The 14,893-nt window shown below is 47.5% G+C and overlaps 1 protein-coding gene across 1 annotated transcript in view; it reads right to left on the bottom strand.

Annotated features, from left to right (window-relative positions):
* Positions 1–14,687, bottom strand: part of LOC133282370 (guanine nucleotide-binding protein G(o) subunit alpha-like) — a 124,427-nt gene extending 109,740 nt beyond the window's left edge. The window contains exon 1 of the mRNA XM_061478388.1: positions 14,529–14,687. Within this exon, the coding sequence (XP_061334372.1) occupies positions 14,529–14,570 (42 nt within the window). The 5' untranslated portion in view covers positions 14,571–14,687. The remainder of the gene's footprint in view (positions 1–14,528) is intronic.
* Positions 14,688–14,893: the final 206 nt, after the last annotated feature.

Raw genomic sequence — 14,893 nt, 5'->3', positions numbered from 1 at the left:
CCTGTCTGCAAGAGCAAGCCGTGATCTGTTTGTAGCCATGACACAAGCTTATTTTGTATCCCTTCTTCTCCTGGGTTCAGCAGTAGCAGTCATTTTTTCTCGTTCTTAGTAGCTGGTGCAGTGCTGTGGTTTTGACTTTCAGCCTGGGAACAATGCTGATAACACACCAATGTTTTTAGTTGTTGCTAAGTAATTCTTACTCTGACCAAGGACTGTCTGAGTCTCATGCTCTGCTAGGGAGAAGGGGAATCCAGCACGAAGCGGAGACAGGACACCTGACCCAAATTAGCTAAACAGGTATTCCATGCCACAACACGTCATGCCCAGTATATAAACTGGGGGCATATACCCAGAAGGGCAAGATCACTGCTTGGGTTGGACTGGGTATCAGTTGGTGGGTATTGAGCGATTGTATTCTCTTCCATTGTTATTTTCCTTATTATTATTACTGGTGGTAGCAGTAGTGGTTTTGTGTTATACCTTAGTTACTGGGCTTTTCCTATCTCAACCCATGGGAGTTACAATTTTCAATTCTCCTCCTTATCCTTACAGGAGAGGGGGGAGGAAGGAGGGAGGGGGGAGTGAGCGAGCGGCTGCATGGTTCTGGGTTGCTGTCTGGGCTTAAACCACAACAGTTCTTTGTGGCGCCCAACATGGGGCATGAAGGGTTGAGATAACAACAGGTCTGACCGGAGCATGTCTAATAGTATTTTTAATAAGCATTCATTGTTTTGGATTAATAGTCAATCGTCACAATGCTGATCTCTTGGCTCTCAAAGTTGTTGCTCTTGATCTCAGAGTTTCAGCATGTCGTACATTACTTAGTGCCGGTATTTGCTGTTTTAGTGTTTATCGGCTGGAGGGCTTGGGGTAAGGTTCTTGTTTCACTGTACTTTATGGTAATGACTTGTAATACAAAAGAAGCATTGATCATGAAACTGATCTGGCTTGCGTTCCCAGTGTGGTCATCACCTCTATACTTTGGGAAGTATATAATGGAAGTGTTTAGCAATTGCAGATCTTTTTTCCCCTCCTCGGGTGGTCAACCTATGAAGGAGACATTCCCTTACATTTCCACCCCCCCGCACCAGACTATTTACAGCATCATTTGAGAGTTCTGAAGGTTTTGAATGGCCTTTGGGTACCCTTGAGACCTGCCTGCTGATGATTGTGATGGGGATCACCCTGTTGGCACGCATACAGAGTTTATTTTACCCACAACCATTTTGTCTGATCTCAAAAGTTAAGCAGGTGGGTTTGGGTGTTGTCTAGGGTTAGACGGTAATAATGGAGGACCAAGAGATTTTCCCCGAGGCTGGACAGTCATGAGTGGCAGGGTGTGTGGGATAGTATGGGCAAGTATCTAGGCCAGTGGGCCCCTCCAGTGCTTTGGAACTTCACCAATGAACAAGTGCAAAATCCAGAAAAATTAGTAAAACACTGTAATGCGGTGCATTGTCATCCTGGCCATACCAGAGAGGGACAAATCATGGCAATGTGCTGGGGCTTGGCCTACGCCTACAGAAACCTGCCCAACACTATCCAGAACCTTCAAAGGGAAAAAAATGTCTCTGGATCTGATGGCAAAGCAACAGATATCACAGCTACTCCAACTCCAAATACAGCAGTCCATGTACTAAGGAATGATCTCTCTCTCTTTGTGTGTGTGTGGATGTGTGTATATACATATATATATTTATATATGAGACAAGAGTGATGGTATATTGAAAAATGTGGGATCTAAGCATGACACGTTTGGTATGGGATAAGGGGTGAATACTGTCCTGGGTTCAGCAGTAGCAGTCATTTTTCTCTTTCTTAGTAGCTGGTGCAGTGCTATGGTTTTTGACTTTCAGCCTGGGAAGAATGCTAATAACACACAAATGTTTTTAGTTGTTGCTATGTAATGTTTACTCTGACCAAGGACGTTATGAGTCTCATACTGTGCCAGGGAGGAGGGGAAGAAGGGAGGAAGCAGAGACAGGACACCTGACCCAAACTAGCCTAAGAGGTATTCCATACCACAGCACGTCATGCCCAGTATGTAAATTAGGGCAGTTACCCGGAAGGGGGAGATCACTGCTTGAGTCAGGCTGGGTCTCAGTCGGCAGGTGGTGAGCGGTTGTATTCTCTTCCCTTCTCATTATTATTAAGGTGGTAGGAAGTAGTGGTTTTGTGTTATACCTTAGTTACTGGACTGTTCTTATCTCAACCTGTAGGAATTACATTCTTTCAGTTCTCCTCCCCATCCCTCCGGGAGCAGGGGCAGAAAGCTGGGGAGTGAGCAAGTATCTGCATGGTTCTGGGTTCCTGGCTGGGCTTAAAGCACGGCAGCACCTCATGGGGGGACGAAGAGAGGAAGTGGTAATACATGAGAAAGTTGGCATTGGTTTTAATGGAAAAGAGTGACAGATCTTTACACCTTAGTGAAGGGCAGGCTGAAATATTCATCCAGCACTGTCACAGTGATGAAGCCAAGCAGACCCAATGGAGCAGGAATGGTTCCATACAGACTTCATATGCAGCTGGACATGCAGACAAATGCAGACATCAGGCAAAACTGGGGTGTCGAATCCCCCCTTATTCCATTTCCCATTTCCTCCCACTCCATCCTGCTCCTCCACAAAACAGCCCTAAGTTGTGCTTCACTGTGGACCCATCCCTTACCATAGCAGACCAGCAAGGGTTGGCCATATCCTCACTGCAGCAGCAAAAAAACAGGAATCACATGTCCACCCCCCAGATCACCCCATTAGCTACCAGTCAGCAATCTGGGGATTCCTACCAGCATGGTGGGGCCTGATTAACGTCACCTGCCCTCCCCAATGTTATATAGCTTTTGGCATTTCTCAGAGAGCTTGCATTTGGGACACACAGTAGGTGCCAGCTGGGCTAAACAGATAGATGAGAGGAGAAGACTCCAGGGAGACCTTATTGCAGCCTTTCAGTACATAAAAGGAGCCTATAAGAAAGACAAGGAGACACTTCTTAGCAGGGCCTGTTGCGATAGGACAAGGTGTGATGGTTTAAAACTAAAAGGGGGAGATTCGGGATGGACGTATGGAAGAAATTCGTTACAATGAGGGTGGTAAAACACTGGTCCAGGTTGCCTGGAGAGGTAGTTTGCACCATCCCTGGAGATATTCAAGTCCAGGCTGGATGTGGTTCTGCGCAACCTAATCTAGTTTGAAGTTGTCCCTGCTCATTGCTGGACTAGATAACCTTTGAAGGTACTTTCCAGCCCAAACTATTCTGTGATTCTATGATACCAGCCTTAAATGAAGCAAACTCCATGAATATCTTGAGCTGACAAGTAGGAAAAGCCAGTCACAGAGGAGCAGCTCTTATGAAAGAGAGCTTTTCCCATACGCTGCTCCCTTCTAGTGACTGGAAGGCAGCAGGTGACAGTGCTGTGTCCCTCATCCTGCCACTGTTGAGCAGGAGCAAGTGGAAGAGGGCAGCTCCTAAAATGAACTTTGGCATGTTCAGGGGGGATAGAAGCTCGGGGTTTCTGCATGCACCCTCCTCTTCAGGAGGAGGTTAGATGCAGCTCCAGTTCACATGCCTCCCTTTGCCAGTGACCTGGGCCCAGCAGTAGCAGTCATTTTTCTCCTTCTTAGTACCTGGTGCAGTGCTATTTTTTTGACTTTTAGCCTGGGAGCAATGCTGATAACACACCGATGGTTTTAGTTGTTGCTAAGTAATGTTTACTCTGATTGAGGACTTTTCAGTCTCATGCTCTGGCAGGGAGGAGGGGCACAGGAAGCCAGGACGAAGCAGAGACAGGACACCTGACCCAAACTAGCCAAAGGACTATTTCATAACACAGCACATCATGCTGGTAACAGGAAGGGCTTCTATAGATACATAGCAAATAAAAGAGACTAAGCATAATGTGGACCCACTCTGGAAGCTACCAGGAGAGCTGGCTACACAGGATTTGGAGAAGGCTGAGGATCTCAATGATTTCTTTGCCTCGGTCTTCACTGGCAAAGGCTCTGACCACACCACCCAAGTCTTGGAAGGCAGATGCAGGGACTGTGAGAATGAAGACCTTGCGCCCACTGTGGGAGAGGATCTGGTTCAAGACCATCTTAAGAACCTGAACGTACACAAGTCCATGGGACCTGATGAAATCCATACACGGGTCCTGAAGGAGCTGGCAAATGAAGTTGCTAAGCCACTTTCCATCATATTTGAAAAATCATGGCAGTCAGGTGAAGTTCCTGATGACTGGAAAAAGGATAACATAACCCCCTGTCCTGGGTTCAGCAGTAGCAGTCATGTTTTTTCCTTTGTGTTAACTGGTGCAGTGCTGTGTTTTGACTTCTAGTTTTGAGAACAGCGTTGGTGAAGCCGATGTTTTCGGTTGTTGCTAAGTGATGTTTACCCTGACCAAGGACTTTGTGAGGCTCATGCTCTGCCAGGGAGGAGGGGAAGCTGTGAGGAAGCAGAGACGGGGCGCCTGACCTGGGCTAGCCGGGGAGGTATTCCATACCACAGCACGTCATGCCCGGGGTGGGGGGTAACTGGGAGTTGCCCGGAAGGACAGGGGCTTCCGGGTGGAACTCGTTTTCTTGGCCGGTGGTATCGTATTCTCTTCCCTTGTTATTTTCCCTTATCATTGTTTTAGCTGATAGTAGCGGTGGTGATTTGTTGCTGGACTGTTCTTGTCTCAACCCGTAGGAGTTGCACTCTCTCGATCCTCCTCCCCGTTCCTCCGGGAGCGGGGAAGGGGAGAGCCCCGGTGCAGGGAGGGGGGGGAGACGAACACGGACCTTGATTGTTGTCAGCTTGGCACCACTCACTGGGAGTGAGTGAACAAGTTACCTGACTGGGTTTAAACCACGACAGTTCTTTTTGGCGCCCAACGTGGGGCTCGAGGGGTTGAGATAAGAACAGATCTGACTGGATTGATAGTCACTCGTCACAATGCTGATTTATTGGCTCTCAAGGTTTTTCCTCTTGATCTCACAGTTTCAGTATACCATATCTTACGTCCATCCGGTATTGGCTGTATTAGTGTTTTTCAAGTGTGGGGCTTGGGCTAAGGTTTTTATCCCATTGTACTTTATGGTAATGACTTGTAATACAATAGAATCATTGATCATGAAACTGATCTGGTTTATGTTCCCAGTGTGGTCACCACCTTTATACTTTGGGAGGTATATGATGGAGGTGCTTAGCAATTACACATCTTTTTTCTCCTTCTCAGGTGCTCAACCTGTGAAGGAGACATCCTTTTACCCTCCTAGTCGTCCCCCCAGACCATTTACATTTGAGAGTTTTGAATTTTTTAAATGGCCTTTTAATGCTCTTGAGACTTGTTTGCTGATGGTGATGGGAATCACCATGCTAACACGCATACAGAGTGTGTTTTGCCCACTACTGATTTCAAGAGTTAAGCAGATTCAGGTTTGGGTCTTGTCTGGGGTCAAACGACGATGTAGGAGGACCGAGAGATTTTCCCAGAGGCTGGACAGCCATGAGTGGCAGGGTGTGTGGGATAGTATGGGCAAGTATCTAGGTCAGTGGGCCCCTCCAGTATTTTGGAATTTCACTACCGAACAACTGCAAAATCCAGAAGAATTAGTAAAACACTTAAATGAGGTGTGTGGTCATTCTGGCCATACCAGAGATGGACAAATCACGGCAACGTGCTGGGGCTTGGCCTATGCTTACAGGGCCTTGTTCAACACTATTCAGCACCTTCAAAAGGAAAAGAATGTCGGCGGATTTGAGGGCAAAGTGACAGTCGCTACTCAAACTTTGGCTGCAATGAACTGCGCAGCTACCCCAGTGGCAAGTACAGCAGCTGCTCAAACTTCAACTGCAACAGACAGCGCGGTTACCCCAGCTCCAAGCACGGTAGCTACACCACCCCCAGCAACAAGTACAGTCGCTACTCAAACCACAGTGATAATCACTGCAGCCAAACCAGAGGACCAATTCGTACCAATATCAGTTGCCCCTGTACGCAAGAGAACAAGCAAAAAGGAGGCAAAAAGGGTGAAGCGAGATGAAGAACCAATGAATTCACCACCCGGTCCAGAATCTGATCAGGAGTCATCCTCACATGACGAAGAAGAAGAAGAAGTAACTTCTCGACCTCGGACCTCAACCGAGCTGCGGAATATGCGAAAAGATTTTACCCGTCAACCAGGGGAGCACATCATCACCTGGTTACTCCGATGCTGGGACAATGGGGCCGATGGTCACGAACTAGAAGGTACAGAAGCCAAGCAGCTGGGATCACTTGCTAGAGAAGGGGGAATTGACAAAGCAATTGCAAGAGAGAAAAAGTCCCTCAGCCTTTGGAGGAGGCTCTTGGCAGCTGTGAAAGAAAGGTTTCCGTACAAGGACGATGTTACGAGTCGTTCAGCCAAGTGGACTACTATAGACAAAGGCATCCAGTCTCTGAGGGAATCGGCCATCGTAGAGATGATCTATCACATCAAGCCGAATAACGGGGATACACCTATAGATCCAGATGAAGTTGAATGTACACGACCCATGTGGCGAAAACTTACACGGAATGCACCGTCATCATATGCCCATTCATTGGCAACAGTGACCTGGAATGACATAGTACCACTAACAGTGGATGAAATGGTTCATAAACTCCGAGAGTTCGAAGACAATCTCACTCCTTCCATCATCTCAGCTGTGAAAAAACTGTCCCAGGACCTCGACAAATTGAGGGACGATGTATCTGATTTATCCAGCTCCTCACGTGTACCAACACGCGTCTCAGCTATTAACAAAAGACGTCCTATTGTTCAAGAGAGGAGATACAGAAGGTATACGCCACGGGGTACCCTATGGTTTTACCTGCTGGATCACGGAGAAGACATGACAAAGTGGGATGGAAAACCTACTTCAGCTTTGGAGGAACGGGTGAGTGAACTGAAGAGGGGAGCAAGGGCCAAGACTGATCGTCCCATGAGAGCTACGGCTTCAGTCTCTGGTGAGCAGTTTCCCAGATGGAGTGGAAGAGCTGATTCTACTCCAGCTCCTGTGATAACGAAGAATAATCCCTTTCAACACGACTTAAGTGTCCAATGCTGTGACGACCATTAGAGGGGCCCTGCCTCCAGCCAGGTGGAGGTAGGGGACAATCGGATTTACTGGACTGTGTGGATCAGATGGCCTGGCACATCAGTCCCACAGAAGTATAAGGCTCTAGTAGATACCGGTGCACAGTGTACCCTGATGCCATCAAGCTGTCAAGGGGTGGAACCCATCTATATTTCTGGAGTAACAGGAGGATCCCAAGAGTTGACTGTGCTGGAGGCTGAAATCAGCCTGACTGGGAGGGAGTGGCAAAAGCACCCTATTGTGACTGGTCCAGAGGCTCCATGCATCCTCGGCATAGACTACCTCAAGAGAGGGTACTTCAAAGACCCAAAAGGGTACCGGTGGGCTTTTGGTATTGCTGCTTTGGAGACTGAGGAAATTGAGCAGCTGTCCACCTTGCCTGGTCTCTCAGAAGATCCCTCTGCTGTGGGGTTGCTGAAAGTTGAAGAACAACAAGTGCCAATTGCGACCACAACAGTGCACCGGCGGCAATATCGCACCAACCGAGACTCCCTGATTCCCATCCATCAGCTGATCCGTAGACTGGAGAGTCAGGGGGTGATCAGCAGGACCCGCTCACCCTTCAATAGCCCCATTTGGCCAGTGCGAAAGTCTAATGGAGAATGGAGACTAACAGTAGACTATCGTGGCCTGAATGAAGTCACACCACCATTGAGTGCTGCCGTACCGGACATGCTAGAACTTCAGTATGAACTAGAGTCAAAAGCAGCCAAGTGGTATGCCACGATTGATATTGCCAATGCATTTTTCTCCATTCCTTTGGCAGCAGAGTGCAGGCCCCAGTTTGCTTTTACTTGGAGGGGTGTCCAGTTCACTTGGAACCGACTGCCCCAGGGGTGGAAACACAGCCCTACCATTTGCCATGGACTGATCCAGACTGCACTGGAACAGGGGCAAGCTCCAGAACACCTGCAATACATTGATGACATTATTGTGTGGGGCGATACAGCGGAAGAAGTCTTTGAGAAAGGGAGGAAAATAATCCAAATCCTGCTGAAAGCCGGTTTTGCCATAAAACGGAGTAAGGTCAAGGGACCTGCACAGGAGATTCAATTTTTGGGAATAAAATGGCAAGATGGACGTAGACAGATCCCCACAGATGTGATCAACAAGATAACAGCAATGTCTCCACCAACTAATAAGAAAGAAACGCAAGCTTTCTTGGGTGCAGTGGGGTTCTGGAGAATGCACATCCCAAATTACAGTTCGATTGTAAGCCCTCTCTATCATGTGACCCGGAAGAAGAATGATTTCAAATGGGGCCCTGAGCAGCAACAAGCCTTTGAGCAAATTAAACGCGAGATAGTTCATGCAGTAGCCCTTGGACCAGTCCGGACTGGGCCAGATGTAAAAAATGTGCTGTACACTGCAGCTGGGGAGAACGGTCCTACCTGGAGCCTCTGGCAGAAAGCTCCAGGGGAGACTCGAGGTCGACCCCTCGGCTTTTGGAGTCGGGGATACAAAGGATCTGAGGCCAGCTATACCCCAACTGAGAAAGAGATACTGGCAGCCTATGAAGGGGTTCGAGCTGCTTCGGAAGTGATTGGCACTGAAGCACAGCTCCTCCTGGCACCCCGGCTGCCCGTGCTGGGCTGGATGTTCAAAGGCAGGGTCTCCTCTACACATCATGCAACTGATGCTACATGGAGTAAATGGGCTGCACTAATTACACAACGAACTCGAATAGGAAATCCCAGTCGTCCAGGCATTCTAGAAGTCATCATGGACTGGCCAGAGGGCAAAGATTTCGGAATGTCACCAGAGGAGGAGGTGGTGCGTGCTGAAGAGGCCCCACCATATAATAAACTGTCAGAAAGTGAAAAGCAGTATGCCTTGTTTACTGATGGCTCTTGCCGTATTGTGGGAAAGCATCGGAGATGGAAGGCAGCTGTATGGAGTCCTGGACGACAAGTTGCAGAAACTGCTGAAGGAGAGGGTGAATCGAGTCAATTTGCCGAGGTGAAAGCCATCCAGCTGGCCCTGGACATTGCTGAACGAGAAAAGTGGCCAGTACTTTATCTCTATACTGACTCATGGATGGTGGCAAATGCCCTGTGGGGGTGGTTGAAGCAATGGAAGCAGAGCAACTGGCAACGCAGAGGTAAACCCATCTGGGCTGCTGCACTGTGGAAAGATATTGCTGCCCGGGTGCAGAATCTGGTGGTGAAGGTACGTCATGTAGATGCCCATGTACCCAAGAGTCGGGCCACTGAGGAACACCAGAACAACCAACAAGTGGATAAAGCGGCTAAGATTGAAGTGGCTCAGATGGACTTAGATTGGCAACATAAAGGTGAATTATTTTTGGCCCGGTGGGCCCATGACACTTCAGGCCATCAGGGCAGAGATGCAACATATAGATGGGCCCGTGACCGAGGGGTGGACTTAACAATGGACACTATTGCCCAGGTTATTCATGAGTGTGAAACATGTGCTGCAATTAAACAAGCCAAGCGGTTAAAGCCTCTTTGGTATGGAGGACGATGGTTGAAGTATAAATATGGGGAGGCCTGGCAGATTGACTATATCACACTGCCACCAACCCGCCAAGGCAAGCGCCATGTGCTTACCATGGTGGAAGCAACCACCGGGTGGCTGGAAACATACGCTGTGCCCCATGCCACTGCCCGGAACACCATCCTGGGCCTTGAGAAACAGATTTTGTGGCGACACGGCACCCCAGAGAGAATTGAGTCAGACAATGGGACTCATTTCCGGAATAACCTTATAGATATTTGGGCCAAAGAGCATGGCATTGAGTGGGTATATCACATCCCCTACCATGCACCAGCCTCTGGGAAAATCGAACGGTACAATGGGCTGTTAAAAACTACACTGAGAGCGATGGGTGGGGGAACTTTCAAGCATTGGGATACACATTTACCAAAGGCCACCTGGTTGGTCAACACCAGAGGATCTGCCAACAGGGCTGGCCCAGCCCAGTCAGAACTTTTACATATTGTAGAGGGGGACAGAGTTCCCGTGGTGCATATGAAGAATTTGCTGGGGAAGACAGTCTGGGTTATTCCTGCTTCAGGTAAAGGCAAACCCACTCGTGGGATTGCTTTTGCTCAGGGACCTGGATATACTTGGTGGGTAATGCGGGAAGATGGGGAAGTCCGATGTATACCTCAAGGGGATTTGATATTAGGGGAAAACAGCCAGTGAACTCAATTGTATGCTGTTGCCTGCTGTGTAATGCTTTTATAGCCCATCAACTAGATGTCTCCAGGTCACCAGCGACTGGCCCTGACTTCCCTCCAGCCATCATCCCAACAGAGAATGAACTTGGAACATCATGGACCGAATGGACTCGGCAGCATTATAGGGATTGGTCCATGCACTAAGAAAATGATTTTTTTTCCTCTTGGTCTGTATGTATATGGATGTATATATGTGGGAGAGCGATGGTGTATTGAAAATGTGGGATCTGAGCACGACGTGAATGGTATGGAATAAGGGGTGGATAATGTCCTGGGTTCAGCAGTAGCAGTCATGTTTTTTCCTTTGTGTTAACTGGTGCAGTGCTGTGTTTTGACTTCTAGTTTTGAGAACAGCGTTGGTGAAGCCGATGTTTTCGGTTGTTGCTAAGTGATGTTTACCCTGACCAAGGACTTTGTGAGGCTCATGCTCTGCCAGGGAGGAGGGGAAGCTGTGAGGAAGCAGAGACGGGGCGCCTGACCCGGGCTAGCCGGGGAGGTATTCCATACCACAGCACGTCATGCCCGGGGTGGGGGGTAACTGGGAGTTGCCCGGAAGGACAGGGGCTTCCGGGTGGAACTCGTTTTCTTGGCCGGTGGTATCGTATTCTCTTCCCTTGTTATTTTCCCTTATCATTGTTTTAGCTGATAGTAGCGGTGGTGATTTGTTGCTGGACTGTTCTTGTCTCAACCCGTAGGAGTTGCACTCTCTCGATCCTCCTCCCCGTTCCTCCGGGAGCGGGGAAGGGGAGAGCCCCGGTGCAGGGAGGGGGGGGAGACGAACACGGACCTTGATTGTTGTCAGCTTGGCACCACTCACTGGGAGTGAGTGAACAAGTTACCTGACTGGGTTTAAACCACGACACCCCCATTTTCAAGAAGGGGAAAATGGAAGACCCAGGGAACTATAGACCAGTCAGTCTCACCTCTGTGCCTGGCAAAATCTTGGAGCAGATTCTCCTGGTGGGCCTGCTAAGGCACATGAAAAAAACCAAGGTGGTTGGTGACAGCCAGCATGGCTTCACTAAGGGTAAATCCTGCCTGAACAATTTGGTGGCCTTCTATGATAGGGCTACAGAACTGATGGACAGGGGTAGAGCAGTTGACATCATCTACCTGGACTTGTGCATAGCGTTCCACACTGTCCCCCATGACATTCTTGTCTCTAAATTGGAGAGACATTAATTTGATAGATGGATGACTCAGTGGAAAATGAACTGGCTGGATGGCCACACACAAAGAGTTGTGGTAAATGGCTCAATGTCCAGCTGGAGACCAGTAACAAGTGGTTTCCCTCAGGGATCGGTGTTGGGGCCAGTCTTGTTCAACATCTTTGTCGATTACAGGGACAGTGGGATTGAGTGCACCCTCAGCAAGTTTGCTCCCCGCTCCTGGAGGGATGGGGAGGAGAATCAAAGAATGTAAATCCCACGGGTTGACATAAGAACAGTCCAATAATTAAGGTATAACACAAAACCACTAGTCCTGCCACCAATAATAATGATAAGGGAAATAAAAATGGAAGAGAATATGAAACTAAAAAGGGAAAAGGAAAAGAAAACATTAAACCCAAGTGATGCACAATACAATTGTCACCACCTACTGACCAATACTCAGCCTGACCCAAGCAGCAATCTGGGCCTTCTGGGTAACTCTCCCCAGTTTATATACTGGGCCTGACCTGCTGTGGTATGGAGTACCCCTTCGGCTAGTTTGGTTCAGGTGTCCTGTCTCTGCTTCCTCAAGGACTGAAAAGTCCTTGATTGAAATAAGCATTTCTTAGCAACAACTAAAAACTTCAGTGTTTATCAACATTGTTCTCAGGTGTTCAAGGCCAGGTTGGATGGTGTCTTGGGTGACAGGGTTTAGTGCGAGGTGTCCCTGCCCATGGCAGGGGGTTAGAACTAGATGATCCTTTCCAACTGTAACTATTCTATGATTCTAATAACAAAAGTGAGGGAGCAGAAGCCACATGCTTCTTTGTAAGATTAAGATAAATACTATTTCATGCTAATACCAGCAACTTTCTGTGGAGGTTGACTAAGAGAAAGGACTGGAAGACCACAGCCTGCAAGACTTGGTTTCTTTCCCCTTCATCTACTAATAGATGCAGGAATATTACTCCCATCTATGAAGGGAGAAGATAGATACTCTTAATCATCCCTCCCAGACTGTTGTTTGTTTTCTATTCGTTTGTTGCAGGCTTGTCTGTACACAGTCAGCATAACACCATTGTAAGAAAGAACTAATTCCTCAGGGACTTCATACCTTAGGGGAAACTATGTTGGGGAAAACTTAATCTAACTTACTTTTTCCTTTGCAAAGCATAACTTGGGATCCCTACTGCCAAAAAGCATTATTTGAAACAAGAAGATTTCAAACGACATAAGGAGAAGACTTTTCATCATGAAGACAGTAAAGCAATGGACCAGACTGCCCAAAGAGGCTGTGCATTCCCCATCCTTGGAAGACTTCAGACCTGATGGGATAAAGCCCTGAGCAATCTGGTTTGACCTCAGAGCTGACCTTGCTTGAGCAGAAAAATGGGCTAGACACCTCCCAAGCTCCTTTCCAGCCTCAGTTATCATATGATCCAGGGAACACTTGGCATCTTTTCCATAGGAATTGGAACAGACACAACATTTTGTGTAGCCCAGTACTCTATCTTCATTCTTGGCAGTCCTGATAACAGCTCTCCCCCTCCACACCCTATAGTTTGCCAGGCCTTGCACTAAAGCAGTGTTGAGCTTCCCTTCTCAAAGTAGGACTTCAGTCATTTAAAAAAAAAAAAGAAATTTTACATTTTAAAGCTGTCTGCCACAGACTATTTATCGGACATGGAGAATGATTTGTTTCTGTTTTCCTGGGTTTTAGCTTGCTGAGAGCTGAGTCACCAAGTAATCAACAGATTAATGTAATCTGTTCAAAAGCCATCACCATTAGTTCTTGTCAAGTTCACAAGCACTCCATTACGGTATCATCTCTATGTTTGAGATGGAAAAGTCTCCAGGATTTATAGTTCTTGTGGGAAAAATCCCTAGATAAAAAGAAATCTTTGTGACTGGGAGAAATAAGGTACCTTTTCATACAGTAACACCACAGCAGGATTTTGGCATCCTTTCTAGTGAATGCTTTTATCATCAACCCTCAGATAAGGAGTTTGGGGTATGTCATACATCTGTCATTTGATTGCTACCTAAAAATAGTCATGCCTAACTCAGTGGCATATAGGACTTAGCCTTTACCAGGTCTTTAATCTGAAATTATTTTATTTCCAATTGAACCAAGTAATTTTACTTTCTCTGGGATGGAAGCATGCAAAAAGGGTGGTCTTGACTTCTCTAGAGCTCTGACTTTCTCTGGGATGTCAGCATGCAGAAAGGGTGGTCTTGACTTCTCTAGAGTTCTGACTTTCTCTGTGTGGGCTTGGTCTGAGCCAGAAATGCAAAAAGGAAAGGCAGAGGCTGGCAGGGGCACCTCGCAGAGGAGCCATTGTTTAAAAATAGGGTGCTGGTTAAAATAATAACAGAGTGGCAACTGTAAAAGGTCAGGCTGGCCTAGATGTGTGGCATGAGGAGACTGCTAGACTTCACAGTTATTTTGATAAGATACATGCTAACACTGCTGCCCAAGGTCCTGTCCATACAAACCTCACTGAAGTAATACATCCATCCCCTTGTTTGCAAGTGAAATTGCTGTTGAGGGTATGTAAGAGCCAGTCCAGCCTCCCAAAAAGTCAAGTTAATTCTAAAAGCTTTCCTGCATGAGCAGGTTGATGGAAGGGATCTGAACAGCATCAAGACTTCTCCCTGAGACACTTCTCCTTGCAGCCTGTGGATCCATCATGTGCACAGTAGACAGGACACACATTCTCCCTGTTTCCCCAAGTCTGTCAGTACCTCTCTCTAGGCTGTCCCTAGGTAACAGAATCGTTTTGTACTGGCCTGGCTAGTACCAGGGCACGAGAGATTGTGGCTGTTGTGACACAGAGGTCCCCAGGGCTACACTTCCTAGCATAGGTGTACAAACGGCATGTCATATGCAATTGTGCCTGTGCCTCTGTTGGTTGCAAAACCTGCATGTGCAATAGGCGTACAACAGTGAGGTAGGATCTTCCCCCCTCTCTCCTTTTGCCTCCAAGGTATTCAGATTGTGCAAATGCCTCTTGTTTGTGCTCAAGTCTCCAGGTGCTCAGCTCTCTGTACCCAAGCAGTGGTGATTTTAACTTACCCGTCGCTCCTTATCACCATATTCAATGCCCAAGGTATCCATGGCACGTACAATTGCTGCCAGTGACTGTATAGTGTTGCTGTAGACCACTGGCTTGTACTGCTTCACGTCTTCTCCAGAGAAGCCATCCTCATGGATGATCCTGAAGAAAATGCAAAGGACAAAAACCTCTTGAGAATGTCATTTCAATGGGGGAGACATTTAAAAGAGAGCTGTGTTCTTTTGAAGAGCACATCTGCCAGCTCAATTCACTTAATTCAGTCATCATTTCTTTTTAAACCTTTCTGGTTGTTCACCAGTCGTGTGTCTGAGGCCAGTGCCTGAATTTATCACACCTTTTACTCTCTCTCAAGGAGGTGTTGTGC

Source organism: Pezoporus flaviventris, unplaced genomic scaffold, assembly GCF_033815535.1.
Source record: "Pezoporus flaviventris isolate CSIRO_AGI_PZ_B2104156 unplaced genomic scaffold, CSIRO_AGI_Pfla_v1 ptg000120l, whole genome shotgun sequence".
NCBI classification, from domain to species: domain Eukaryota; kingdom Metazoa; phylum Chordata; class Aves; order Psittaciformes; family Psittacidae; genus Pezoporus; species Pezoporus flaviventris.
Note: the sequence above shows the minus strand (reverse complement) of the source record. Positions and strands in the feature narration are given on the sequence as shown.